This window comes from Ambystoma mexicanum, chromosome 5p, assembly GCF_040938575.1.
Source record: "Ambystoma mexicanum isolate Mex_15411 chromosome 5p, UKY_AmexF1_1, whole genome shotgun sequence".
Taxonomy (NCBI): Eukaryota; Metazoa; Chordata; class Amphibia; order Caudata; family Ambystomatidae; genus Ambystoma; species Ambystoma mexicanum.
Window position 1 is genome coordinate 859,843,272 of NC_090930.1, and position 17,849 is coordinate 859,861,120.

The window sequence follows — 17,849 nt, forward strand, 5'->3', positions numbered from 1 at the left end:
CATATTGTTGCACTGGATGAGAGCTGCTAGTCTAGGGATCTGGAGTGGGCCTCTAGCAAGTTTAGTGGGAGCCTTAGGTGCCTTAGCAACATCCTCCAGCTTGAATGTTTCATTCACTACTGTAATGCTGACCCCAGTGTCTCTAAAGAGGGGTCTCCTGTCCATTCACAAGTACACTGTCCTTGTAGTATTATTTTGTGTTGTCTGGAATAGTTATACCCATCTACATTCTGCTATTCCCACAAACCCAGGGACACTAATGAAACACTGGCTGATACTCCAATGGGGTCTTCAGCCAATACTTGAAAGTTACCACTTGCCATATGAACTTAATCCTCGGGGATGAAGGCTAAGGAGGCTGTGTGGACCCCTCAAGGTTTAATCTTGCATCTGTGAACCCCTGTCACATGGTAATTTGACCCACAAGCATAACATTAACCAAACGTTCTTTGGAATGCAGGCTTCTGCTGACCACCATCTGGTTTAGCGCCAGAGGTTTCACTAGACTGACCTGGTTTCCCATTGTGTTTACCCTTTTTCTGTTTGTGGCCCTCTTTTGGGTGGTTGGAATTTGAAATCTTTTACATCTTTCTTGTGGTGCTTCCCCTCATCCTTTTTGTGTGGCCCCAGAATCCCCGTGAGTGGCCCTGTTGGCAAACCACATGTCGTCAGCCTTTGCTAACTTTTTGGGATCAATGTCGGCCAAGTGCTGTCTCGGCTCAGGTGTGCAGGCATCAAAAATAAATTCCAACAAAAACAGATTTCTCATTCCTTCAAAGGTGTTCACTCTGTAACCCTTAACACAACCAACTAAGTTTTTCAAACATTCACACACCCAGGTAGCTCAAGGGGTACCATCAGTCTTTTTGAAGGTCCTAAGCCTCTTAAGGTACTGGGAAGGAGTTTTCCCAAATCTGGCTATCAAAGCCAGCTTTACATTCTCATTCTCCTGTCTTTCAAATTCACCCACCTCCATTACAGCATCAGTTGCAACCTGGGGAAGCCTAGACAAAAGCCAAGGAATCGACTGATTCCATGTGAGTTCCTGAATCCCATGATTGTATTCAAAGTAACAACTCTACAATAGATTATCACTCCCTGCCACCAGTGTTAGGCAAGATTGTATGCAGTATCCTGTGGGAGACTGTACTAGCCTTGTCCTCTTGGCAATAGGTAACCCAACCTTTGGTATAAGCATGTACTACACAAGTTGGTAGAGTGACTGAACAGCCAGGCTTATCTCAAGAGGGGTCATTGTGAGCTATAGGGTTGTAACATAGTTTCACAGTGACAAGTATGCAAATGAAACATGCTCAAGGTTTCTTGATTAAACATTTATTTAACAGTCAGTTTGAATAAGCCTTCTTTAGAAGGGAGCACATATGTAACACTTAAGATATACTCAAATACACACATTTTCCAATAAATCAATAGATATCCATTTGGGGTGGCACGCACAAACTTCCTATGCCCTGAGGTGACACTAAGACACTGTGGACATTGATATATCACTGGTACATTTAGAGCAATACATGGTTTGTTAAAAGGAAAAGGTTAGAGGGAAGGAACAATGGTTAACAAGTTTCTCAAACAGGTAAGTAATTTTGAACCTTCCAATGCGATGTAAATGAACCCCTTTCCCAGCTACACAAGTTCAGAATGTGTGATTTTTTTTTTTGGGGTGGGACAGACAACAACACACAGTCAGAGGTTAGAAGAGTCTTCAGGGAGCCAGGACAGTCAATGTTAATTGAGCAAGGTCTAGGGGGGCTGGAGTTCTTGTAGGTAAGTGCAAAGTCTTGCACAATATTTTAGAGAGTTTTTGTTGAAAAATAAATCGCTGTTGGGCCACAAGCTGGGAGGCTTGTGAAGGGCAAAGCTGCAAGACACTATGCAAAAGGCAGCCAAGGCAAGTCTCAACTGAGAGCTAGCAAGGCTACACAACAAGAGTTAAGTACCCCTTAGTTAACAGTACCTTAGGTCTGAAGAAATTGATTCCAGCTGGCTTCTGTTCCTGTTGTAGGTCCTGCAGATCATTTTGTTCCTGGGCCTCAGTCGTGGGGACAAGAGGTAGGACGTCTGGGGACTCCTGCACTACGGTTTAAAGGTCTGCGGCAGCAATGGGCAAACCTCAGATTAGCGGCACTTTGTGGAGTCACCTTCTTGGGAATAGCACCACCGCGGTTCTCGGATACCTTGTGGGATTTCCTTGCTTCTGGTGTCCAGCACTATGTTGAGGTGGCTCAGGCTTGGTTAATCCTATTTCTTGGGAGTCCAGAGGATCTTCTTGGAGCTCGGGTCCGACTTAAAGACGACCAACTCGATTCTTTTGTTCCTCTCCCTGGCAATTGGTTCCTGCAGCAGCAATGGAGGTACAGCTAGCTCCGAGAGGATTTCCAGATGAGATGATCTTGGGGTCGATTGGTCCCTGTTAAGCAAAGTTTGCATGCAGTACCCCCTGGGAACACTACCAACAACTAGGACTACAGGTATAGGCAATCCAACCTTTGCTATAAGCTTGTACTACAGTTTTGGGAGTGTGCTGAGCAGCCAGGCTTATCTCAAGAGGGGAAATGTGAGCTGTAATGGAGTTACACAAAGATCCACAGTTACAGGTATTTAAATAAACACTTACACTCAAGGTTTCTTGCATAAACAATTATTAATTTATCAGTCCGTTATAAATCCTTCTTTAGAAGGGAGCAATATACTAGTAACATACAAATACACTTCAATACTGTACACTCTGAGTTTCTGAATCAGACGAGACCCTTTTTGGGATGGTCCACAGACTCAACATACACCCACAGGTGACTTCAATGACAAGGGTGCTGGGTACATTAATATCTTACTGTTGGCGTTCAGAAGGCAAAGGTTATTAAAACACAAGAAATTATAAATATTCATAAGCAGGGCAAATACCTTCAGATATCAGTTAGAAGAGTCATTTAATTCAATAGACTAAGCCAAAGTCAATGGGCAAAAGTCTTTGTACAGGATGCAGCACTTCAGGTAAGTAAATGGAAAAGTCTTTGCACAATTCCTTAGGAGTCTTTGATGACCAGAAGAATAAAATGTAGGGCCACAAGCTGATTAGGCTTGTGACTTGTGGAAGTTACAAGCACTTCTACAGTAAGAGGTAAGTTCTCTTAGACTTATTTTACAGTACCTTTGTAAAGAAGAAAAGGATGCAGCTGATGACCTCTGTTCCTGTGCAGCTCTGCAGATCTCACTGTTCCCAGGTGATGGGACAAGGAGGAGGGCGTCGGGGGGGGGGGGGTCGGGGGACACCTGCACTGGGACTGTCAAAACTGGCAACTGGCAAACTTCACTTTCAGTGGCTGTTTCGCATTTCATCTCCTTGCGGTACAGCAAATGGCAATAAGCGTGGTTCCTGGCTGTCAAGGTGGACTGTCCTTGCTTCTGTGGGAACACACTGCTGAGTGGGCTCATGCTTGGTCAGTCCTGCTTCGTCAGAGTCCGGAGGATCTTCCAAAAGCCTTAGGCCAGCATAAAAAGTAACACACTCAATCTGGTGTCACTCTCCCTGGCTATACGGTTTCCTGCAGCAATTTTGAGGAAATTCAACCAGCTCTGAGATGGGTGTCCAGGTGGCTTACTTTGGAGTTGATTGGTCCCACCAACTCAAAGGCAGAAGTCCGTGCAGGGGCTTCTCTGTTGATGCGAACTTGACAAGGAGTCACTGCAGCGGGGCTTCACCGGGAAAACCAACAGTCCAGGAGTTGCAGCAGGCGTCCTCTTCAAGCTCTTCTTCGGTGCCTTCGTCCAGTGGTTGAATCTGCTTTCCAAGCCAAAAGACTTGCCTTTTGTTCAGTTCTCTCCCATTCATTCGAGCCTAGCTGTCACTCACCCAGCAGGGTGGCTGTCCTTGCCGGACAGTCAGCCAGCCAATCACCAGAGAGTGCATTTGGGTTTCCTAGGAGACTAAGCACTCAGAGTTTCAAGCACCTCCCTCACTGCCTTCCCACCCCAGACACTCTGGCGCCATAGGCGGATTTCTCTCAGAAACCCTGCCAAATGTGAAATGAACAAAGAGACCAAACCTGGTTTGGTGCAAAAACTCTCTAGAAGGACCTTCCCACAAAGACCTGGTGAAGAAAGAAGACCGGGTACCATTTTAGCAAAGATGGCTGTATGGCATTTTGAAAAAGATGGCTCCTGCGGTTACTTTACCAGAGCCGCGAACGGTCACGGTAAATGCAAACCAAAGTAGTTCTAAACGTATCCACTGCCACCAGCCAGTCAATTGAGGAAAGGGTAACATAAAAAAATGTTACTTGAGCATTTAGACAGGGGAAACTAAGTAACCCCTCCAGCACTCTATTGTAAGATAGGGTGGGCTGGGTCTAGCAAGTACAATGCCAAGTAAAGTCAATTTCACTTTACTGCTCTGGGAAACAATAGTTGATCCCAGAGAAGGTATTTAAACCTTGGCAAGTCTGAAATACTTCTCTGTGCCACTGCACTGAAGGTGCTGTGTGACACAATGTAAAAGATGATGCCTATGGAGTTTGTTAGACTCCATAACCAAAAAGAAACCAACACAAAAAACATATTGAATTGAAAAGTTTAAAGTCCCAAAGAGTAGCAAAAGCTGAAGGTCTCTAAGATGGGAGGAATTGGCACATTACTAAAAATTCTCCCTAACTGTCCCACCAATCCAAGGGGAGAAGTCTTCCTTTTAATGGCTTCTCCAGTAGAGGTGAATTCAGAGCTTCAGCACTGCAGCAGGGCTTCACCGGGCAAACCAACGGTCCAGGAGTTGCAGTAAGGGTCTCTTCCAAGTTCTTTGGATTTCTTCGTCCAGTGGTCGACTCTGCCTTCCAAGCAAAAGACCTTGCCTTTTATGCAGGTTTCTCCCATTCATTCGCAGCCTAGCTGTCAATCACACAGCCGGGTGGCTGTCCTCCAAGGACAGCAAGCCAACAAATCACCTTTGGGTGCATTCCTGTAACCAAGGGGACTAAGCACAGGGAGTGTCAAGCACCTCCTTTGCTTCCTGCCCTGCCAGACATGCTAGAGCCAGAGGCGGGCTTCACCAGTGAATGCCGCCAAAGACGAAACGAACAAAGGGACCAAACCTGGTTTGGCATAAAGAGTAAATCTCAAGAAGGACAAAGGCCATTTTGACAAAATGGGCACCCATGAGTGCTTTACTGCAGCTTCAGTTGCAGACCACGGTAGAAACACTCGGCGGTAGTAATATTTCAACCACTGCCACCAGCCATTAATGGATATGATAGAATAGGTCATTCATAACATGCTTAATACCCAGAGGTTTCGAAGCACGGACCCGAGGATCGAACATGTGTTGCTCCATGTCGTCTTGCTTCCAAGGCAAGCATGTTGCCCCTGAGCTATCCTCCGAAGACCATTTGTCGAAAGGGTAACACAAAAATGTTACATGAGAAGACAGACGAAGGGGATACTAAGTAACTCCTCCAGCACCCTATTGTAAGTTAGTGTGTGCTAGGTCTATAAAGAGTTCAAAGTAAAGTAATTTTCACTTCACTGCTCTTGGGAACAGTAGTTATCCAAGAAAAGCTGTGTAAACCTTAGCAGAAATCCAAAGGATTTATATATGATCCTGCATGGAAGGTGCTGTGTCACAATGTTAATGTTAAAGGATATTTGTACTGCGCACTATCACCACCAGAGTGGCCCCCTGGCTGCTCTGAAAAAGGGAGAGGGGGGTGAGTTAGTAGGAATGAGCTGGAAAAATGCAAGTTAGCAGTGATTTGCTGTTGGCAGCCTCAACCCGGTGGGTCAGTTGGCTTGCCTTGGGGTGTTTTTCAGTTGGTAGTCGTGTGCTGTTGTGCAACTCTGTGTGGTTTGTTTTGTTGTTGGGCTGTAGTGAAGTTGTGTGGTTTGCTGCGTTTAAGGCTTGTGGTTGTTTGGTTTGAGAGATGTATGCAGAGGAGTGAAATTGTTAGTGGGTTGGTTATTGATTCATGATTGCACGTTTGGTCTAGGATTGGCAGGAGTCGTATATCAATCATTGAATAACAGCTCTATCTAGATGCGACACAGGCTACGTTGAATGTAAAAAGATGATGCCTATGGCGTTTGTCAGACTCCAAACCCAAAAGAAACAGTATTCAAATCACAGAAAAATACATGAGTGGGGAAAAGGGTCTCCCTCTCTCCAGGATAAAAATTAAAAGTCCTAAAGGCCAACAAAAGAGCTGAGAGTCTCTAAGGTAAAGGGGGAATTGGCACATTTCTGAGAATTCTCTGCAACAGTGGAATATGAAAGAAAAAACCGAGAATGGACGTCCTGGGCGAAGCTAGTTTTTACGTAAAATAGCGATAGTAAGGGCACAGTGTTACACATTACTTTTAAAATTTGCTTGAATAAAGATCATTTTCTCAGCACATTTTAATATATGTGACCAATTTTCTCGAGTTGCGCATGGTTTGTAGCATTTTTCAGAAATGTTTGTTTATAGATCTGACTTACTAAAAGGTTCTGCTCTTTGAGGAACCCCTTTAGGGAATGTAAACATTTTTAGCTTTTGAAAAATGAAAGCTAATGCTTTAATAGTCAATGCTTTTTTTTCTTTTGACAGTATTCCCACACCTGCATTAGACCTGTTTGATCATATGCTTGCTTTGGATCCAAGCAAACGCTGCACAGCTGAACAAGCTCTTTTGTGCGACTTTCTTCGTGATGTGGAGCCTTCGAAAATGCCTCCACCTGAGTAAGTCCTAATGCTATTGGGTTACATTTCTCAAATTTGCTTTTTAAAATCCCTGATGCCATGAACTTCAAATTTCTTTCTTTGTACTTCGTCTTTCAATAAATTGTGAAATTCAAGCAAACGTTTTGAATGGGATGCAAAATGCATATTACTTTTTGTAATTGTTCATGATGCTGACTATTTTTGTTCAAGAAATGTAAATGTCCTGTTTCTCCAGCACTGAAAATTCCCTGCAACCAGGTTGGGAAGCATTTGTCATTCTTGCACTTTGCATTATTGTACTGTCTGTTAGGACTGATTTTCTGTACTCTGGCCTAGTGGACAGATGTATAAAAGGCCAACCTATATTGTGACTGGGACATCTCTCGGGCCTGTAGCCAAACCAGTTCAGGAAGCAGTGATAGGCAGTCTAGGCTAAGTTCTTCAGAGGTGGCTTGTTTGTAAAGGATCCACCCACAATGAGTTTACACAATAGGAAACCGATTAAGCTTAAACAAAATTTTTAAAAATGCTATTTATTGGCCTAAACACACTATAGAAAAATGACTATTAGCAAGTAGTTATCACACAACACTAGTGAAAATAGATACATGTGTACATCCACTTATTAAAAGGGAATACTATTCAACACAAACTCCTGGAAAGGTAAGATTATATGCACGTATAGGTCCAAGAGAATTATCCCTAACTCAAGTTGTCGGGGGTGTGGGGGTGGGGCACTTATGCCCAATAGTTTAGATAAAGTCCCCACAGACTTTCTGAAGCAGGAAAAAATGCAGGTAGGGTCACTGGGGTCCAGTGAAGGGTTCCGATTGTCAGAGTACAAGTTAAACTAGCTAACAGAAGTAGCCTCAACTTTCGGAAGTCTTGCGCAAGCAAGTAATGGCAAAGCCAGTATTGTTATAATAAAGTTTCTGATGCTTGTTAATCTGCTTAGAATTGCATGCTGTGCATATTGTCAGATGTCCAGTGGTAACCGCAGAGTATTGCATCTTGTCTTTCGGGGACCGAAAGGGAGCGTCGGCATAGGAGTCTGTAACACTATCCCTATCGTGAGGTGTAGTGTACCCAAAATCCCTCACGCGCCGAGGTCCCTCAGATTGTTTTTTTCCGCCCAGATAACTGGTCGCCCCATTGCGGAGCTCTTCATAAGAGATATTGTTTCCCCTAAAGTCACTTTGATGGTGCTTCAGATACTACGACGAAGACTGCTGGAACTTTCGCTGGCGGTGGACCTCGATGCCTAAGATCCGGCATCAGTCATCCACGTGGCCGGGCCCTCTGGCCAGCCTACACAGTAGGGAGAGTGGGGTCGGGGTGGTCATATCTTTCGCTATGTCTCTACTCTTTCCCCCTCTTTCCTCCTCTTTACCCTCTAGGTCTGGTCGTCATTTTCATTACCTTTCGCTATGGAAAGGACACCATTTAGGTTTTGCCCATCTTGCAGGGTCAGATACCCGTGGAAAGACCAGCACGATAAGTGCAATATTTGTCTGCCCCTTGACCACAACGAAGCGCGGTGCGTGGCTTGTAGACTCCTTCGACCTAAAACACTTAAGGAGTGACGCATTAAGCAGTGGGCCGCCTATGTCATGTCGCGGGCTGTATCGTCTTCCCCCACCGCCGCACCCAGCGAAAGTGACGGGCACTAGTGATGACGAAGCATTCATATCAGATGCCATCGACCGTACGACGGACACTTCTTGGTCCGCCACGCCCGTCCGCAACCCCTCCAGGCCTGACGGAAGTCACGCTATGGGGACAACACCCGGCGACAGGGGCGTACAAAAAAACGCACACTAAACGCACAACCCCTTCCCCGGTTTCGAGACGGGTGAAAGCGCCAACAGGACCACCGAAAATGTCAACGGAATCCTCTGATCTTGAACATCAACAGCCTTCCCTGCATCAGCAACAGCGGCTTGCGACTGGCCCTTCGAAAATTAAGGGCGCTACCTCAAAATCACATTTGTCCATCGAAGCGCGCTAGGCTGACGCTCTGACGCCCCGTGAGGCAAAAACATCTACCGCTAGGCCTCCTAGTTGTACGGCACGCCCCGATTCGCTGGACATGGCCGAAAGCATTGCAAGGATTACTTCGGCAGTGGGGTTGATGCTGAGTCGATGAAACACAAGGACCGTGCTGCGGACACGTCTAAAGACGCGCCACAGCACCCAGATGCTTACGAAGACTATGAAGACAGTCGGGAGCCTTTGCCTAGCACTATTAGTAATACATTTCGGCGCCAAAAGCAAGAAAATGGAAGATTTTCCACCTTTTGCACCTTCTGGTTCGTGTAAATTGACCAGGGAAAAATTTGACGGGTGCATGGACCACTTGGAAAGGATGGTCACTTTCAGAGCACCCTACACCCAAGAGGCCTCGGGAGGATTTTTTTTCTATGTCAACCTTAAGGTTTCCTGGAAATTTAGAATCTTCTCGGGACTATTTCACTTCTATCCACCCTGAAGATGAAATTCAAACGGACACATATCATGACATTTATGATGAGGGAGAAGGTACTACCTTCCCGCAGGATTACACTACAGATGACCAGGCGATGCCACGGACAACTGGGAGGACACTCATCCAGTTGAGACGGAGCCGTTGGCGTACGCACTCTACTCACAATCAGGACACAGATGTCCTGTGTTTGGACTCCCCTCCTTCCACCCGCTTCACCAGTAGACGATCAGATGGCCTTTAATGCCATCTTAAGGAAGGCCGCCGATTACTTTGAGATCGCCACCCAAGAAGCAGAATCCTGAAACAAGAGGTGGAAGCACTTCTGGAAAAGGGCATCATTGAAGCCGTCCCTATTCTTCAGGTAAACAAGGGTATTTATTTGGTGTACCCAAAAAGGACCTCACCATGCACCCTGTAATAGACTTGCACCCAGTGGACAAGTTTGTCAAACCTCAAAAGTTTTGTATGGTAACCATGCAGTAAGTAATCCCACTGTTGAAACCGGGGGATTATATGTCAATATTGGACATGAAAGATGCATAATTTCATATTTCAAGTTTGCCGGCACACAGAAAATACCTAAGGTTCATGATAGAGGACAAGCACCATCAGTTCAAAGTACTCCCCTTCGGCATTGCCTCGACGCCAAGGGTGTTTACGAAAGTCGTGGCAGCGGCACACCTGCCCAGACTATCCATCCCTGTCTACCCTTACCTCGACGACTGGCTCATAACAGGGGACTCTTATGAGACATGCCTAGGAAATATGAAAAAGACAATAGACCTCCTATTCAGTCTGGGATTCTCCATCAACAAGACGAAATCCATCTTAGACCCCAGTCAAGCCAAACAATGCCTAGGTGCTCTGATTCAGACAAAGGAGGGTCTTGTCTTCCCCTCCGAGAGGGTTCAGAACATGCTTTCTCAGACCCCTCAATGTGTAGCCAGTCGGGAAGTGACGGTACACAAGGCAATGCGCTTGCTAGGTATGATCGCATCATGCGATGTATTAGGAGGCTGGGCCAGAAAGAGCGTTACAATAGTTGATAGGACTGAGCACTAAGGAGGCCACCACCTGTGTCCCTAAGTGAACTGGAAGGTAGACAATGACTCTACAAAAAATCCTCAGATGTTAATGCTCGATATGGCCGATGTGACTGATTTGCGCCTCCATGAAAAGCAACGCAGAGATCTTAATGCCCATATTTTTAACCATTGCAACCGTCCCATTCCTACTTAAAATACTAGACCGCACAGCTTATCTGCAAATCCAGAACTGCCTGGAATCAAACCATCTCCTGGGACTCGGACAATCTGGCTTCCGGTCTAAGCACGGAACGGAAACTGCTCTCATTGATCTTAAAACACAAATCGAGGACTTAAGACAATGGCAAATTGGCCTTATTACTACTACTCGGTCTCTCGGCAGCCTTTGATTTGGTTAACCATCAAATCCCCTGCCAACCCCTTAAAACGGCTGCCCACTTCTCAGACAAAGCCGCCACATGGATCAGATCCTTCCTGAACAACAGATCAATGAGGGTCTTCTCTCCTTCCGCTTACTTTGACTCGTTACCAGTTCTATACGGGGTGCCACAAGGGTCTTGTGTCTCGCCCACACTATACAATGTATTCACAAAACCTCTCTTCGATATACTTGACTATCTGGGTGTCACCTACACAAACTATGCCAATGACACCCAGATACTGATCCCTATCACTGGAGACTACGTGGCAGACACCAAAGCACTAAATTATGTTTGTTTAGTCATCCAGGCCTGGATGGCCCAACACAAGCTCTGTCTGATGAGACAGAGCTCCTCATCCAAGGCTCCCAACACCCACTTAACAAACTAGACACAGCATTTGGATCCTTCAACATTGATGGTAACATTATCAATGTCTCCAAAGACACCAAAACATTAGGAATCTACCTTGACTCCACTCTTTCACTCAATAGACAAATGCGGTCATATCAGCATCCGCAGACACATGCAAGCATAACACTGCTTGCCGCACTTTTCTTAGCGCCGCCAACTGCACCATCCTGGCGAGAACCCTGGTCATGTCTAAAATTGATTATTGTAACGCACTCTACTTGGGGACTAGCCAGCGCAATCTCAACAAACTCCAGGTTATTCAAAATAACGCCATCAGGGCTGCCCTTAACATCCCAAGATCATCACACATCTCCATCATCAGGAGAAATCTACACTGGCTATCAGTCACACAAAGAATTTCCCACAAGACGCTCATCCTCGCACACACATGCCTGAATAATCAGGCCTCCTCCTACCTGGCCAAGCGCTTTACCCACTACACCTCCATTCGACCATTGCGCTCAGCCCAAGCCCACTGTCTCAGCATACCGAGATACAAACTATCAAAAGCAGGTGGGATGACCTTTCCAGTTCTGGCTGCTAAATTCTGGAACACGCTACCCATCTCCCTGAGAATTGATCGATATGCATCCTCTTGTAAAAGCAAAGCCAGGTCATTGCTACTATCCCAAGCAGACTAAACACTGATAACCTACATGCCTGCGTGTATATTATTGTGATTTGTCATACTCTTCTCCACATCTCTGCCTGTATATACACCCCACTTGCTGATATGTAATTCTTGTTAGACATGCACACTATCAATGTAACCCAAGATGGTTGCCAAGATGTAAATTTGTAAATATGATGTTGACTAATGAACCCTATGACTGTAACCAAGATATGTGCCCAGCTGCCCTCCGGCCAGGTGCGCTTTACAAATAAAATACAAATACACAATACAGGAGTCATCCCTAATGCAGAAGTCAAAAAGAGGAGGTCCATAGAGAAGCAGATGGAACAGAGGCGTGGCAGATTTCCAGGACCTCTGCCTTGTCTCCATTGAGCTTTAGCCAGTTGACCCCCATCCAACAACCCACTGCCCCCAGGCATTCCCAGAAGCGTGCCACCTCAGACCCAGACAGGTCCAGTCAATCAATCTGGGTGGCGTCGGCATACAAATAACTGAGCCTGTGGGAGTTGATGAGGCAGATCAATGGCTGTATATAAACATTGAACAGTATAGGGGACGAGGTGGAACCCTGGGGGACCCCACAAGAGAACGAGACAGTTGAAGGGGGAAGAGCCAGAGATTGAGACCAGTCGGTGAGGAAAGAGGCAAACCAAGCTAGGACTGATCCAGATATTCCTGCCAGTGCCAGGCAGTGCAATAGGAGGGAGTGGTCAACCGTGTCGAAAGCTGCTGATGAATCCAACAGAATCAGCCCTCCCAGATCCACCAGCCGGGATTAATCGTCCATAGTCGACACCAGCACACACTGTGCGCCGACCTGGCCAAAAACCTGACTGATAGATAAAAATAATCTGTAGTTTCCAGAATAAAGCTAAGAATAGGCGAGATCGGAGACTCGTGAGGAACGAAGGGTGTGAAATTGGGCAGAAGTTGGTCAGCATAGTGGGGTCAAGTGCAGGCTTCTTCAGAAGGTGGATGACCGGGGGGGCGTGGCCAACTGCGCGATGCGGTAGACGTGCGCCTCTGGAGCTGCCGCGGCCTAACATCCTTTTACAAACGACTACTTAAAACTATCTGGTGACCCCCAAAATATGATCGCCGTTGCGTGATACCCCAGGGCACGTCTGGGGCAAATTCCAGCCTGAAACGCACTAGGGCTGCAGAGGTAGGAGCCCGGGAAGGAGACATCGGAGAGGCCCGACGATGAACCAAGATGGCCGCCGGAGCACTGGGCGCACTTTGAGCGGGGACCGGGCCTTCCACGCACTCGGAGGTGATTGCAAGTCTGAGTCTGAGACGGAGACGGAGCTCCGGAGGACCGGCAGGGGCCGGGAGTTATTGCGTGGCCCCGTGGGACCCCGACTGGAGGAATCGGTTGGCCGAACCGCTCTGCCCGGACGAGGAGAGACGGGCACCGCCACTTGGTTGCCGTGACGAAGACCCGCATACAGCGGTGAGTGCCCGGCCACGGACATGGGCAAGGACAAAGCTAGACGGCCCACCATGCAAAACAGAATCGAACAGTATACAATCCCTCCAACGCAGTCCCCCGACTCCCAACCGTTGCCGTCGGTAGAGGAGGACTCGGCACCTGGACTCTCCCTAAGGGACGTTATGGCGGCCATAGCAGACTCCCGCACATCGATGGAGCAGAAGATGGACGGAATCAGCCTGGACGTGTCCCTCCTCCGACACGACCTGCAGAAATTGTCAGCACGAACGGGCGACGCAGAACAGCGTATTTCCAACACGGAGGATGGACTGCACGCAGTGCAACAACAGCTTCAAGGGGTCACCGCCAAACTCTGGAGGCCAGAGTCGAAGAAGGAAAGGGCAGGTCCAGGCGCACCAACATTCGGATCTTGGGTATTCCCGAGAAAGCCGAAGGCCCCTGCATGGAGCTCTTTCTGGAGCAGTGGCTGATGGACCTGTTCGACCAGCAATCCTTCTCTAAATTCTTTTCTATAGAGAGGGCCCACCGAACGGCCACGGGTAGGCCAGTGGCCAGTGCTCCCCCGCGAACGGTGATAGCAAGGCTACTGAACTATCGGGATCGAGACACGCTGCTGCACCTTGCATGAACCAAAGGCTCGATCACTTTTAACGGATCCAAGATGGCCTTTTTCCTGGATTACATGCGGGAGGTCCAGAAAGCACGACAATCCTTTGATAAACTTAAAAGGCAGTTGCAAACAATGGTAGTCAAATACGGCCTCCTCTTCCTGGCACAGCTGAAAATCTATCACAAGGGCACAACGGTCCACTTCAGCGACCCAAGGGAGGCCTGGCGCTGGGCAGAGCAGCATATCGAGGGAGACTGGTCGGCACCTCGAGCCAACAGAGACAGAAATCCCAGGCCACCGGCACGACACACACCGGAGCCGGATCGACCACCCTCACCGAACCAACGGCGGAAGCCGGGGACTGATTCTGGCGGGGGGGGGGGGGTCGACCCCACATGCGGGTCTGAGACCGAACTGATACCACGGACTAGGCCGAGTGGTGCCACGAACAGTTGTATGTCGTTTATGTCGTTAATATTGTGGCTAGCAGTGGCGTATCTCCATCGCACCTGGGATAAGACTACCGGGGCCCCCCGTCCCCCTAACATCTTTAGTATTTAAACGGGGGTTCGTAAGGTTGACTCAACTCTTTTTGAGAGTCAACGATGTTGGGGCTACAGGTACTTCGTGTTGGGGTGGAGTATGGGGAGGGGGTGGGAAGGGAAAGTTATGGGGAGTTTTTTGTTACCCTGGGAGCAAAGCGATACCGCAAACTCCAGGGTTTGTTTGAGGTTCATGGGAAGACAAGGCCACAGATGGTCCCGACAGTACAATACCATTGACCCTGGGCAGACGCCGCAATACAGCACCACTGACGGGGACACCCTCCTCGTGAATCACCCGCCCAATCTCTTATCCAGATTATCGGATGGCATCCATACAACCCCAGTCGAGCCCAACTGAACACTCCAAATCTTTGAAGGTACACGCCTGGAATGTAAATGGGATGGGCTCCACAATCAAAAGGCATCTGATTAAGCAACTACTTAGCAGACACTCTCCTGATGTGGCCCTGCTATCCGAAACGCACCTTGCGGGATCAAACTGTGCCCATTTCCAACGCACGAATTACAGGGCGGCCTTCCATGCGGGTTACACAATGGGATCCAGGGGCACCCTTATTCTTGTACACAAGCGCATTCCTTTTGCTATTCAGAGCCTGGAACAGGACCCTAGGGGCCGCTATGTGCTGATTCTGGGAACGCTTTGGGAGGAGAGGGTCGCTTTCACTTCAGTTTAGTTTATTATTTGTATAGCGCCGCCTGGCCCTAGGGCATCCAGGCGCTTGCGAAGAATACAACAAGAATAATGCAGCAGAAATGTACAAATCGATTACATATTTACAAATTTACAGTCTTGGTGCATGCTAGTGAGGTAGGGCTAGGCAGTTTCTTTGGATAGAAGCCAAGTTTTGGTGTTGTGTCTAAATCTGTGAAAGGACGGTTCTGATCTCAGCTCGAGTGGAAGTGAATTCCAAAGTTTGGAGGCAAGCACGGGGAAGCTGGAGCCACCTGCTTTTTGGAGCTTAAATCTTGGGATATTTAAGCAGTGTGTTTGAGCTGATCTGGTAGGGCGCGCTGGGGTGTGGTGCTTGAGGTTGTCGGATAGGTATCTGGGTGCTTGGTTAGCTAGGCATTTGTGTGTGAGTGAGATGGTTTTATATTCAATTCTTTGTGGTATGGATAGCCAATGGCAGGTGCGTCTGGCGTCCGAGATGTGTTCATGTTTGGGTATGTTCAGGGCTGCTCGCAAGGCGTTGTTTTGTATGACTTGTAGTTTGTTGATGTTTTTCTGACTGGTTCCCAAGTATAGCGCATTGCAGTAGTCAACTTTGGAAAGGACTAGCGCTCTGGCTAAGGTGATGCAGTTGGATGGTGAGGGGTAAGGTCTGCTGGCATTGATGAGTTTACAAGTGTAAGCAGTGGCTGATGAGATGGAATTGATCTGTCTTGTCAGTGTGAGGGAGGAGTCGAGGTAGATTCCTAGGGTTTTGACGCTGTTAGAGACGATGATGTTATTGCCGTCTATAGTGAATGCTTGATAGTTTGTCGAGTTTATTAAGTCTGGGTTGGGAACCTAGGAGAAGAAGCTCGGTCTTGTCGTCATTAAGGCATAGGCCATGCTTAGCCATCCATTCTTGGATAATGGAATAAATGTTGTTGAGAGCAGTGAGGTCGGTGGAGTAGTCGCCTGTTAAAGGGATCAGTATTTGGGTGTCATCTGCGTAGTTGGTGTAGATGACACCCAAGCGGTCCAGTATGTCAAAGAGGGGTTTCGTGAATACATTGTATAGAGTGGGGGAGACGCAGGAGCCCTGGGGGACACCGCAAGTGACTGGGGCTGGGATGGCAGAGGCTGTGGGTGCGAAGACTCTCATGGATCTGTTGTTAAGGAAGGAATGGATCCATGCGTTGGCGTTATCTGAAAATTTGGCTGCTGAGGATAGATGTTTGCAGAGGATGTCGTGGTTGACCAGGTCGAAGGCGGCCGATAAGTCAAGGAGGAGAAGGAGGGCTAGTTTACCATTGTCTTTAATGTTGTCCATCTGTGTCTTAAGGTCAATCAGGGCGGTCTCAGTGCCGTGTTTGGGGCGGAATCCTGATTGTCTGAGTCCTAGTAAGTTATTTTTCTCAAGGTGGTTCTGTATCTGGAGATAGGCAGCTCTGTCGAGGATTTTTAGTAGGAAGGGTACAGTCGTTATGGGTCTGTAGTTGGTGGGGACATTAGGGTCAAGGGTGGGCTTCTTAAGTAAAGGAAGAACCCAGGAGTCCTTGAGGTTGTTGGGCACTATGTTGGAGGTGAAAGATGCGTTGATGAGGGAGGTGATGAAGGGAGCAAGTTGTTTGGCTGCATCTTTAATGATGGGGGCTGGGCAAGTGTCGCCTTGGCATTTGGACGGTTTAAGAGAGTAGATTATTTCTTCAACCTCTTTAATGGTTATGGTGGAAAACTCAAAGAGGTTATTGTCATCATTTTGGGGGGTGGTGTGGGTGTGTGTAGAGGGGGTGGTGTTATCGGAGAGGGTGAGGCTTTCTTTCTTTGTCAGGATTTTGGCTTGTAGCGTGGCAATTTTGCCTAGGAGTGCTTCCTGGATATTCGTGCACCAGTGGATGTCTTTGTTGCAAGTGTCTGGAATGGGGGAGGGTGATTCGAGTTCTCTCAGGATATTGAAGAGCTCTTTGGTATTAGATTTGGCGTTGCTGATTCTTTCATTGTACATGTTTTTTTTAGACTGGATGATGGCTGATTTATAGATGTTCGAGGCCAGTGCGTAGGATGTCTTATTAATAGTGGATGGTGACTGTTTCCATGCTAATTCAGCTTGTCTTTTGGCTTTGCAGAGTGTTTTTAGTTTGGGGGTGAACCAGGAATTGAGGTGTGCTCGTGGTTTGGCTTTCCGAAGCTTGAGTGGTGCTATGGTGTTTATGGCCTTAAGGATAGTTGTGTTGTATAAATCTACTAGTTCAGTAGGGTTGGTCATGGTGGGTGAGAAGTCGATGATGGGTTGGAGTAGCGGGAGGAGTTTCTCTAGTGTGATATTTTTGTTGTTTCTTGTGAGTGTGGGTGGGGCATTGGAGGAGGGCACTGGTGTTTGAGTGCCTTTGTTGATGGTGAAGGTAATAGGGTGGTGATCGGTCCAGGCGCATGGAGTGTTGGAGAGGATGGTAGTGTTGCAATTGAGGTCAGCTATCCAGTCAAGGATGCGGCCTTTGTTGTGTGTGGGTTGTGCGATATGGTGGGTGAGTCCTAATTCTGAGATAGTGTTGGCGATAGTGTGAGCTTTGTCATCTTTCTCATCATTGAGACCTAGATTAAAGTCTCCTAGGATGAGTAGTCGAGAGTTAGGTTTGATATTATTAGAGAGTAGAAGGGCTATGTCGTCATTAAAGGATAGTATGGGGCCTGGCGGTCTGTAAATGAGGTGGATGGTGATAGTGCTTGTGTGCGTTGTGGATAGTTTGAGGGTGAGTAATTCCGCTGATGTCAGTGATTGGTTTTGTATGTGTCTAATGTTGATGGAACTTTTTGCAATAACGGCTACTCCACCACCTTTAGCTGTTTGTCTGTCTGCACGGTAGATGGT

General features: G+C 47.4%; 1 protein-coding gene across 3 annotated transcripts in view; it reads left to right on the top strand.

Moving 5' to 3' along the window:
- The window catches only part of CDK13 (cyclin dependent kinase 13), a 1,667,419-nt gene that overhangs the window by 1,066,190 nt on the left and 583,380 nt on the right, over window positions 1-17,849 (top strand). For all 3 annotated transcript variants that reach the window (XM_069613294.1, XM_069613292.1, XM_069613293.1), the window contains exon 13: window positions 6,591-6,722. In XM_069613294.1, coding sequence (XP_069469395.1) covers window positions 6,591-6,722 — 132 coding nt within the window. The remainder of the gene's footprint in view (window positions 1-6,590; window positions 6,723-17,849) is intronic.